Genomic DNA, 11,301 nt, shown 5'->3' with positions numbered 1-11,301 from the left:
CTCGTCTTTATATGAGGGTTACAAAATGGTGATTGCGTTTCTCCCCAACTCCTCTATAGTTAGTGATTTGCACTGTACTCTAAAGAGAGCCTACCCTTATTAATTTTTTTCCCTTATTCTTATTTATTTGTTATCCATATGGATTATAAAATACTATCCTTAGTTATTTTCATGTTCAAATTGTCACAGATTTCTCCAGTGGGAACCTTTTCATCCTGGCTTTTAAGTTATTTTGACATGTCTCCATCCCTTCCCCCTCCCCCCAAGTACTTTCTTAGTTCCTGGCCCACCTTGTGCTTTCCCTGTTCCAAACCTGGAATTACTCATTCCTCCAAGGAATTCTGGTTCTAGTTAGTAGAGAATGGTATTTAGAAACCAAGATATGGGCACTGTGGTGCTCATTACTGTGGGCAGTGGGTATTCTTTGTCTCTAAGCCCTTTCAGCAGATAGAAGTAGGAAAAAATACATGCATATACATAAATGTCTGTGTATATTCATGAGTTCGTACTGATACATCCACTTCTATTAACTCCACTTAGTTCTTCTTTGCATTCCCCCATTCCATATTAATATTGTCTTCCACAGCAAGAACCCTGGCTCCCAGTAAGATCAATCATTTACTCATGTACTTAATTCTGTACTACACCTGAAATAGTTTTCAGAATTGCTACACCTATACCACTAGGAAAAAATGAAAAGGAGTTGAGGATTTGTTTTTTTGTGTGTTAAACATCTTTTTGAACTTTCTCCTTCAGTATGGCTGTTATTCATTTGAAATAGAATTGATTTCATTTGTTTCTGTTTGCATTCAGTTTAGATTCCCTTTTTCTTCCTCCCCACATCAGCTCTGCTTTAGACTAGCATGCTTCTACAAGTCAACTGCACAAAAAGGAGCACTAAGAGATGTATTCTCTGTCTCTTCTATCAGGCTCTTCTATCCTGTGTTTTTTCCTGCCCTTGGTGATCAGTTTTATTATTTTTTAATTTATCTTCCTTTTTTCCCCTAATTTCTCTTTTCTTATAAAAAAAAAAGAAAACATGGCATGCCATATATGCTATTTTCCATTTTGATGGAGACATTATGTTAACAGGGTCATGTTTTTATTAGGGCATATTGTAACTATGGTTAAAGTTCGTGAAATGGTCATACAGATAGTGAGAGGCAGTTGTGTATTGGTTCCCAACCAGAAGCACCAAAGGTCAAACAGTTTTAATCCCTGAAAAATATTACTGATGTCTGGGTCCCACCATCAGATATTTATTTGATGGGGCCTGGGCTTTGGAATTTTAGCAAGCTCCCGGGTGTCTTTAATAGATACTCAGCGTTGGGCTCCTGGTGTAGTTAAGAAACTAGGCCACCTCTGAAACAGATCTGGGTTCAAATTGCACTCTGTTGATGATTTCTTCTATAGTTAAAGAGTTTGCAATGAATAAAGAAAAGGCGATAGGGGTTTAAATTGGTAGAAACTCTCTGGAGGGCAATTGACTATATGTATCAATAGTTTTAAATTTTGTTATAAAAAATGAAGACAGTTTTCTAAATGTTTTATTCTTCTTTCTATTCAGTGGAATGTACTATGCGTTACATAAAAATGAAGACATGTAATAATACAGAATCATTACCATTATATGCCAATATTTTCTTTAGTTTCTTTAGCTTTCTTTTCTTTCCTTTTTTTGCATATTTGTTTTTCAAATGTTTTTTTTATTACGTTAATCACCATACATTATGTCATTAGTTTTTGATGTAGTGTTCCATGATTCATTGTTTGCGTACAGGACCCAGTGCTCCATGCAGTACGTTTTTTAACCAAGATCCCACTTTGTATTTTTAGGAAGTCAAAATACCAGGAATTTTGTTTTCAAAATTTTTCCCACCTACTTTTTTCATGTAATTTTTTTTTAATTGGAAGATTTCTGTCTGCTTTATATTCCATTGTGCAACATGATTTAGTGCCTATTACATTCATGTATAGAAAGTCTCTGCCTGTCAATCTAACAGTTGTTTTTTTTTTTTTTTTTTTTTAAAGGAATGGGTAGGAGAACATTGCTTAAAAGAACCTGAAAGATTATGCACAGACAAAGAGCTTATATTGGACCCTGTGCTTTCAAATATGCAAGCACAGAAATTACTACAGCTTATCTGTTATCCTCATGGTATTAAAGAATGTACGGAGGGGGACAACTTGCAAAGACAGCACATTAAGCGTATTCTTCAGGTGAGTGATTAAGAGTCTAAAGATTGTGTTTCTGTCATGTAACACTTTTTTTTTGTTTGTGTTTTTTTGCTCAGTGCTAACTAATTCTTGACTTCAATTCTGATATTTATTCTCCCAACTTTCTTTTCTGTGCAATTGCTGTACTTCATTGCTAGGTAAATACAGATACTGCAAATGCTATACAATCATAATATAAACATTGATATTTTAAGTCTACTGTATTTAGATGAGACATAAGTTTTCTGGAGGGATAGTCTTAAATATTCAAAAAGTATTAAAATTATTTTGGAATGGGATTGCCTAGATAAATAGATTTTGGGAGAAGAAATCCCTATCTTATTTCCAGTGCCTGGCTGAGTGATGTGCATTATTTTATTTTACTTTATTTTATTTATTTATTTTAAAGATTTTATTTATTAGAGTGAGCAAGTGAGAGAGAGCACACAGGCAAGGGGAGGGGCAGAGGGAGAAGCAGACTCCCCACTGAGCAGGGAGCCCAATACAGAGCCCGATCCCAGGCCTCCAGGATCATGACCTGAGCCCAAGGCAGACGCTTAACTGACTGAGCCACCCAGGGGCCCCAGATGTGCATTATTTTAATGTTTGTTTTTTTTTAATTTGTGTCTACAATGAATGTATTTAATGGACCTGGAAGCCTTTTGATCCCTACAAATTCCTTTATTCTGTATGATTATTCTATTCTTTCTTGAGAGAGGGAATACTGCAAGGAATTATTATATTTTAAGACACATTCAGTATCCTTGATGTGTTAATTCTTTCCATTTTCCCCAGAATCTTGAGCAGTGGACACTAAGGCAGTCCTGGCTAGAACTTCAGTTAATGATCAAACAGTGCTTGAAGGACCCTGTGAGTATATATATTGGAAGGATGTGTTATGTATACAAAATTTTAAGAACAGGAAGAACACGTTGATGTTGGAAGATGAAGTAAAACATATGCATGCTAGTTTTCTTATGTGTAACTCCAGGGCTCTGGTTCAGTGGCTGAAATGAACAACTTACTGGATAATATTGCAAAGGCAACAATAGAGGTATTCCAGCAGTCTGCTGACTTGAACAATAATTCTTCTAATTCTGGAATGGGCCTCTTCAACCCAAATGGGATTGGAAATACTGATACAAGTAGCACGAGGCAGAATGGAATAAAGACATTTCTAAGGTATTTTTTTCTGCAGTTTGGGCTGTGTTCACTTTTTCACATGTAATGGTATATTTTTATTTGCATGATGCGTTACTTTTCATAAAGCTGCAGGAATGTGAAATTATTTGTGTCAGTTATCATTATTTTATAATGTGTTAAAGGGCACGATGATGAAAGATGTCTCAGTGTTTACCACATCCAGACTCCTTGGAACTACATATGACACGCAGAAGGGATTAATTTCTTTACTGTCTAATTAAGGCTACTCTGTTCTATAGAATTCATTATATATGAAACACTTTTTCTGCCATCTTTATTAATTGGCAGTGTTGCACAAAGGATAATCATGATAGGCAGATTGATTTGTATTTCATCATTTGGGTGTAAAGTGTAATTAGTGAATTTTACAACCTTATAAATTGGTTATTAATATGCTTAAATATCATCAGAACATTTCCTATCTTAACCATGACAGTAAAGTGTGTTGCTTGTTCTACAAAAGGACTGTTGCTAATCAGAGAACTAAAATCATAGAAGAACACTTAATAGATTTAAAAAGTTTTTTTTTTTTTTTATTCTCTCAGAACCCCATGTTTTATTGCTCTCCATGGCAAGAGTGGAAAAGTGTGTTCAACTCTCTGATATTTGGCAAGAGGAAAGATAGTACAGAGTTAAAAGGGAAATTTTAGGATAATTGGTGTTTCTTATTCATGAAAGTTTTTCCCTGGAGTTTCTGTTATAACTGTGAGAGCAGAGGAAAAGGACACCTCCGTAGGTATAACACCTATTTCTGATTTTAGCTCCTCTGAACGCAGGGGTGTGTGGCTGGTGGCCCCCCTAATTGCCAGGCTGCCGACCTCTGTGCAAGGAAGGGTACTAAAAGCTGCTGGAGAGGAGCTGGAGAAGGGACAGCACTTGGGCTCCTCTTCAAAAAAGGAAAGAGACAGACAAAAACAGAAAAGGTACGGCTGCAAGGTGTGTCTCTTTGTGAGGGCTTAAGGAATGATTGAGAAAAAGTAGCATCTTGCAGACATACATGGTCAGTGTACCCAGAGTGCACTGAAATTATGTTTTTAAATGGAAATGAAAATAATCTGTTAGGTAAAGCTCGGATCCTAAAAAGTTCCAGGTTAAACATACTTAGTACACCAGTTCGTTCTACTTGTGTACCCAAATCACTGCTGAGCCATTAAAAATACCAAGTTCTTAGCCTCACCTCAGACCTGTTGAATCAGATCTGGATATCCATTTAGTCCTTAGATTCTACATTTAATTACTTTTCATTGTTTTAATTATTTATGTTTAAAATACATAGAATTATCATTCTGTCCTGTTGGGCCCTAAGATAGTAATATTTTTAACATTTAGGGCTCTTGTTCTAGACTAAATACTAAAATTTATAAACCACTAAGTTTAATCTTTACTTCATTTATTTTAGGCCCCAGAAATAGTTTCAAATAATTAAATTTGCAAACTGACTCTGTTACTGAGAAAGAACAGAGCTATGCTCTAATGTGAAAATATGAATTTAGCACCTCAGGAGTAAAGGGAAATAAGGAAGATCTCTTCCATTTAAAAAAGAAAAAACAAAAAACTCTGAACATGTATAGTTCTTACCCCCTAATTAATATTTTAGTAGCTACCATTTATTGAGCCCTTATGAAATGCCATTGTATAAAACACATCACATACATACATGAACTTTTAAATTATCACAGCAATCATATGTGGTGGGTGCTCTCATTATACCTTCCTTAAGATGAGGGAAGGGAGGCACTGAAAAGTTAATTTCACAAGGACACACAGCTAAGGAGTTGTAAGACTTGAGTTTAAACCCGGGTTGTCTGGCTCCTGAGACCCTACTCTTTAACTAAAGTGCATTTTCGTAGAGACCTATTTTACATGTATTTTGTTTGTTACCTGGTTGTTTTGGGTGTTACCTTTGCAAGGGTCAGTCAACCAACCCGATGACTCAGTTTTAATTCTGGAAGTTAATTTGCTAATGGATGTTGCATGTACATTGCCTCTCTTCCCACAGAGGGGACACAGATGGTATTGCATAGTTTAAAGATGACTCTTCCCAAGTCAGTATCTCTCAGCTCTGCTGGTAGAGGATGAAGCACATTGAAATCTTTGGGTCTCGATCTCCTTTTAAGAATTTTTTTTCCAACATAGCACTTAGTTTGTCAATATGATTTGTTAGTTCTCCGATAATTGAAGAAATATTAATAAAATGACAATTTAAAATAGATTTTTTTTTTTTTTTTTTTAACTCAAATGCCTTAACACCTCTTACGATGAGGCTATGGGATATGGTGGGTCACTAACAAGCTCACTGCTTTTGGATCCTCAGACCTAGGTGCTGATCTTATTTCTCTCAATACCCGCCCTCTTTGGTCTTAAGAAACGTGCTAAAAAATAATATAAGCACAACAATCGTATAGGCCTGTTTCTTTGACTCTAAGATAATAGTTTTGTGTGACAGAAATTTTTAAATTTTTCATTTTCTTCTGCATATAAAGTGATATTCCTGCTGATGTACATCTTCAATTCAGCTTACCGATACAAAATAGAAATTCTCTTCTCACTGCACTCCCCCAACATGCTCTTGCAATATGAATTAATGCTAGTTTGGGAATGCCTTCAAGGGCAGGAGAGCATATTAAATTATTTAGAATCATCACAGTGGCTTTTAATCTTTTTAATAGAGCTATGATTTAACTTTTTAAGTAGGCTTTGGCTATTTACTACTCTCTTTCCTTTTCTAGTAGTAAAATAAATAAGAGCCAATAACCCAAGGGCAAGAGATCTATGTTGCACAGGAAGTAATCCATCCTTTCTAACTAGATCTGCTGTTACTACTTCCTTTGTAGTATGTCTCTTTTGAGTCAACAACCTTTCCTCTCACTGGTCCTTACCTGCCTTAAGGGACAAGATGAACAACGGGAAGGCCTCCTAACATCTCTTCAGAATCAAGTTAATCAGGTAAAGTATATGAGAATATTAAGCCAGGCAAGTATTTTTCTAATGACATTAATTTGTTTTCCTTTCAAATACTGAGATTAAACTAATAAGACGACAACATATTTTGATTAGCTGCAAGGAAACACAATCCATGTCCTATTTTCCTACCTGGCATTCTAGGCACCACAAGATTCACAGTTTTGTAACAGTAATTATGCATTGTGCCCTATAAAAATAATATTTTGTACATTGCGTACAACTTTGACATATCTGCTCCTCTCCTGATCCTGCGTCGTGGGAGAGGTGCTTGAGCAGTGTGTGTTGCAGGCGTGGTGCTAAGACAGAGGAACCTCTCTCCAGCTTCTCCAGCTCCACCCCCACCTATGTGGAGGGTCTCAGCTTGAGCTCTCTTCGTTCAGAAACTCAGTTTTATTTTCTTTGTTTCTTTTTTTTTTTTAAAGATTTTATTTATTTATTTATTTGTCAGAGCGAGAGAGTGGCAGGCAGAGGGAGAAGCAGGCTCCCGGCTGAGCAAGGAGCCCAGTGTGGGACTTGATCCCAGGTCCCTGGGATCATGACCTGAGCTGAAGGCAGACGCTTAACCGACTGAGCCACCCATGCGTCCCTCAGTTTTATTTTCCTGCCAGAGCCAGACCAATGCCAGTTGAGTGTAAAGTACTAATTTCAAAATCAGAAGGTATATTGATTTGTGTACAAAGAATTTGAATTTTGGCATTCCACCACCCACAGTTCTCCTGGTCACTCTTTGGGGCATTTGCATTCTGTGTACTTAAAGGAAGCCAGGTGATGGAACTAGAAATTGGGAAGTGTGGAATTGAGCCAAGTAGGTAGATTGGTCATGTGGGATGTTTTATCCGCTTACAGAGCCAAATGGAACCCTCCTGTGGCCCTCTGTTTCTATGACATCATGTCTTTCTTTCAGATGGTACTACATGAATGTGAACAAGGATACTTGACTCATTTGGTCCTCTCGTCATCTCCCGCTTTTTAGATATGAGAGATCTATCCTTTGCACAACAGCCAAAGTGATCCTTCTAAAATGTAAATCACCTGTTACTTTGGTGCCCAAAATACTCCAATGTTTCTCAATATACCTAGAATAAGAATTCAAAGTCTGGGCTTACAGAGGCCTACATGATTTGGCACTGGCTCCCCCTTCTGCCTTGTTTCCTACCAGTCATGCCTTGCTCACTCCACTCTTCACACTGACCCCATTGCTATCCTTTTTTTTTTTTTTTTAAATTTATTTATTTTAGAGAGCAATCGAGCAAAATAAATAAAGGGGGGAAGGGCAGAGGGACGGAGAGAGGGAGAGAAGCGGACTCCTCACTGAGCACGGAGCCCAAGGCAGGACTCCATCCCATGACCCTGAGATCATGATCTGAGCCGAAATCAAGAGACAGAAGTTAAATTGACTGTTAAAAGCCACCCACGTGCTCCGCTATCCTTTGAACTTGGCAAGCAGATTCTCATTGCAGCACCTTTGCATCTTTTTTTCCCTTTACGTGGAAGGCTTTCCTCCCAGATAACAGCAGGATTGCTCCCTCATTTCATCAGGTCTGTGCTCAGGTGTCACCTCCTCATGGAGGCCCTCCCTGATCACTTTCCAAAAATAGGACCACGGTCATTTTGTATCCCCTTGACCTGGTTCATGCAACTTCTTACATTTGACTTATTTTTATTTGTCCTGTTGCTAGAATGAAAGCTCTCATACAGTTTTGTGTTTACTGTCTGGGACCCTCAAGTCAGACTTGGGAGAGGACTCTATACTGATGAGATTGGAGAAATGCTCTCCTCTCATCATGCCATATACTTACAGTTCATCTGTTGGGGAGGGTTACTTCCCCATATGACTCATTTTAACTCATAAGATGATTCTCAGTAGTTACCATATTTCAGAGCATGGCAGTAGGGGGAGGGACTTTGCCCTTGCCATCTGATTCTAGGGTGTTGCCCACTTGTGGTTTGCTTCTCCTAAACAAATCTTCCCTTTTCTAACATTAGTCTGAATCAGTGAAAGCACTCACTTTGTAGAACAATACACCACTTGACTGATGTGAAAATTGTCATATGTTTCAAAATAGTATATACATTCTTTATCAATGAAGACAGAAGTGTAACATAGCAAGACTCCCCCCCCTTCAATAAAACATCAAAATAATACATTTGCTAGGGTTCATAGGTCCCTAGAAATGTAACACAGAACTGATATAAAATATAATTCTGTCTATTCAATATTTATCTTAATAAGACCAGTGAAATAACATATTTAAAAAATAATCTTTTTTGTTTGTTTGTTAATCTTTAACTTCATCTTCCTTTAAAGCATTTTCTAAGACTTATTACCAGGATTGTAAATAGATGAGAATTTTCTTCTTCCACCTAGAAAGGCAATGAGCAAGAAATAACCAGATTTCTGTCTGCGTGGAAGAAGGAGGAAAGCTAAAATTTTATTTTGCTTTGTTTATTAATTCGTTAAAGTAAGAGTTATTTTTGACTGTCAGTAAGAAGCTCAATATAACTTTAAGAAAAAATCCATTTTAATAGGGAAAATAAGTTTTGGGTTCTTCCATTTATTTGCTGATTTAGATTTTAAGTAATTGGAGAGAAGAACGATACCAAGATGACATAAAAGCACGGCAGATGATGCATGAAGCATTGCAACTTCGCCTAAATTTGGTAAGGGGCATTTCTAGTGTTTTCTCTCCATTACACTTATCTAAATGTGAAAATGACTCCAGCGTTCCACTCCTTCGATGGTCATACTCTTCATTCCAAGGTGTGAGGCCTTCCACTGTTTGCTCTTTGCTCTAACAACTTCCCTGTCTCTCACATGTCTGTCCTTGCTGCTGGCCTTCCTGTCTGGTCTGACTTCTAGAGGGCATAGGTATTTTGGGCATTGGTGTTCTGCACCTCCTGCCCCAGGGAATTTCTCCTCCTTTTCAGTTTGTGCTAAGAGTAGGTCTGAGAAGGTTATTGCTTTGAGATGAATTAGCTTTGATTATACTCACTTAAAGACCCATATAAAAATGTGCCGTAAGTTGAACTTTTGTCAAACTTTCCATCATATTGATCAAAAAAACAAATTCGACAGGGAGGCTATCCAGACATTTAAAATTTCTCACACATTGCACATTTCTTTGAAGTTTTCTTTTCCTATTGGACAAGCCTCAATGAAGGCTACTCTGGTGGATGGCTTGCCTGATACTTGGCAGTTGCTGCCCCTCAGTCTTCTGTGTTACTGGATATTTCCAAGTGTTAGTATGACAATAGGCTTAGATGCAATAGTAATTGAACAACACAAAGTTGTAGATAATCAACTTACCTGGTTTTGACCTATTCAGATTGGACTAAAGTTATATTGTAAAACTGGGTATTATGAAAGATTAGGAACAGAAGAGAGTTAATTTTCCTATTATTTAATTCATTATTGATGTTGTGCCCACACTCAGGTTCCCCTTCTCCTCCTACCCCACCCCCCTCTTTTTTTTTTTTGAATGACCAAATTCCTGTGCTGAAGGAACCAAAAACAGTGACAAATAGGTAGCTAGGTAAGAGAGAAGATATGATAACCTATAAACTAGAGTCTTATTACTGTTTTTTTTTGTTTTGTTTTGTTTTTTAACAAATCAAAATTGGCTACATAAAGTGATGGGATGGTATTTTCTTTGTAATAAAGTTTTATTGTATTTTTTTTTTCGTGCCAGGTGGGTGGAATGTTTGACACTGTGCAGAGGAGCACCCAGTGGACGACAGACTGGGCCCTCCTCCTCCTCCAGATCATTACTTCTGGAACTGTTGACATGCACACTAACAAGTATGTTCTTACTTCACACATAGTATGCTGCACATGTGCATGGTAGAAGTTTTGATATGCTGACTACAAACTGTGTCACATCTTATTCTCTTAGTTACCATCAAAAGTTCTGTGCTTAAATAAAAATGCTATTAGTTAAGAATATCTTGGTTTTGCTTTAAGGTGAAAATAATAATTTTTTTCTCCCCTCTTAGTGAATTATTCACAACAGTTCTTGACATGCTGGGTGTTTTAATCAATGGAACCTTAGCCTCAGACCTATCAAATGCATCCCCAGGGGGATCTGAAGAGAACAAACGTGCATACATGAATTTAGTAAAGAAACTAAAAGTAAGTTTGTGACCTGCTTATATATCATCTCAGATAGTTTATGCATTAGTCATTTGCTGCATTTTATCTTAATTTACTGTGTTAAGTTAGATGTTATTTGGTTATTCTGCTATTTGCTTTACCTCAGCTTACTAGTACTCAAAAGTTATAAGCATATAGCTTGAAGATATTTCTTAAAAAAATTATATTCACAAAATATTTAACTTTTTAAGGAACTTTGGAAATTTACTATCAAATGTGTAACAAAAATGCCCACATTGGATTTAGGATGAACCATGCTTGGACTGGCACCTATAATTGAAAAAATAATCATTTGCATTGATATTTCTAAACCCAATTCATTTGACTAACCAATAATGCAATCTTTGAAATAAACGGTAAACAAATGGTGCAGAAAAGAAAAAAGATCAATATTTCTAACGACCTTATCAATAAAATAACCAACGATTACCTTGAGGTTTGACCCTGGATTTGAGAACGTGTTCTCTGCTGCAGCTTCTGCCTACTGCTGGCAAATACTACACGGGATTTTTGTCATTTCAGCACTGTGATATTTGTTGTGTAACCAGAGTCCCATTGTATGTGTTCTATTTTCTACTTAAATAGAAGAAATGAAACATACTCACTACTCTAATTGAAAGCTGCATCATAGACCATGTTCAAGGTTAAAGAACATTCTGGCTATAAAAAAGGAAATGTTTCAAAGAGAAACTTCCTTCTCACCAACTTTTGCCTTCGTTGTAATTTCTGTCCCACTTCTCTATCTCTTTTTGTTTTGTTTGTTTGTT

General features: G+C 36.8%; 2 protein-coding genes across 7 annotated transcripts in view; one reads left to right on the top strand and one right to left on the bottom strand.

Annotated features, from left to right (window-relative positions):
• P2RY12 (purinergic receptor P2Y12) overlaps positions 1-11,286 on the bottom strand; it is a 44,444-nt gene extending 33,158 nt beyond the window's left edge. The window contains exon 1 of the mRNA XM_032408448.1: positions 10,965-11,286. The gene's annotated coding sequence lies outside the window, so the exon portion shown is untranslated. The remainder of the gene's footprint in view (positions 1-10,964) is intronic.
• Positions 1-11,301, top strand: part of MED12L (mediator complex subunit 12L) — a 319,084-nt gene that overhangs the window by 264,134 nt on the left and 43,649 nt on the right. For all 6 annotated transcript variants that reach the window (XM_032408437.1, XM_032408435.1, XM_032408434.1 and 3 more), the window contains 8 exons: positions 2,032-2,220; positions 3,013-3,087; positions 3,209-3,399; positions 4,182-4,343; positions 6,255-6,366; positions 8,956-9,045; positions 10,074-10,183; positions 10,378-10,513. In XM_032408437.1, the coding sequence (XP_032264328.1) occupies positions 2,032-2,220; positions 3,013-3,087; positions 3,209-3,399; positions 4,182-4,343; positions 6,255-6,366; positions 8,956-9,045; positions 10,074-10,183; positions 10,378-10,513 (1,065 nt within the window). The remainder of the gene's footprint in view (positions 1-2,031; positions 2,221-3,012; positions 3,088-3,208; positions 3,400-4,181; positions 4,344-6,254; positions 6,367-8,955; positions 9,046-10,073; positions 10,184-10,377; positions 10,514-11,301) is intronic.

This window comes from Phoca vitulina, unplaced genomic scaffold, assembly GCF_004348235.1.
Source record: "Phoca vitulina isolate PV1807 unplaced genomic scaffold, GSC_HSeal_1.0 scaffold10, whole genome shotgun sequence".
Lineage (NCBI taxonomy): Eukaryota > Metazoa > Chordata > Mammalia > Carnivora > Phocidae > Phoca > Phoca vitulina.
This window is presented reverse-complemented; position numbering and strand designations above follow the sequence as displayed.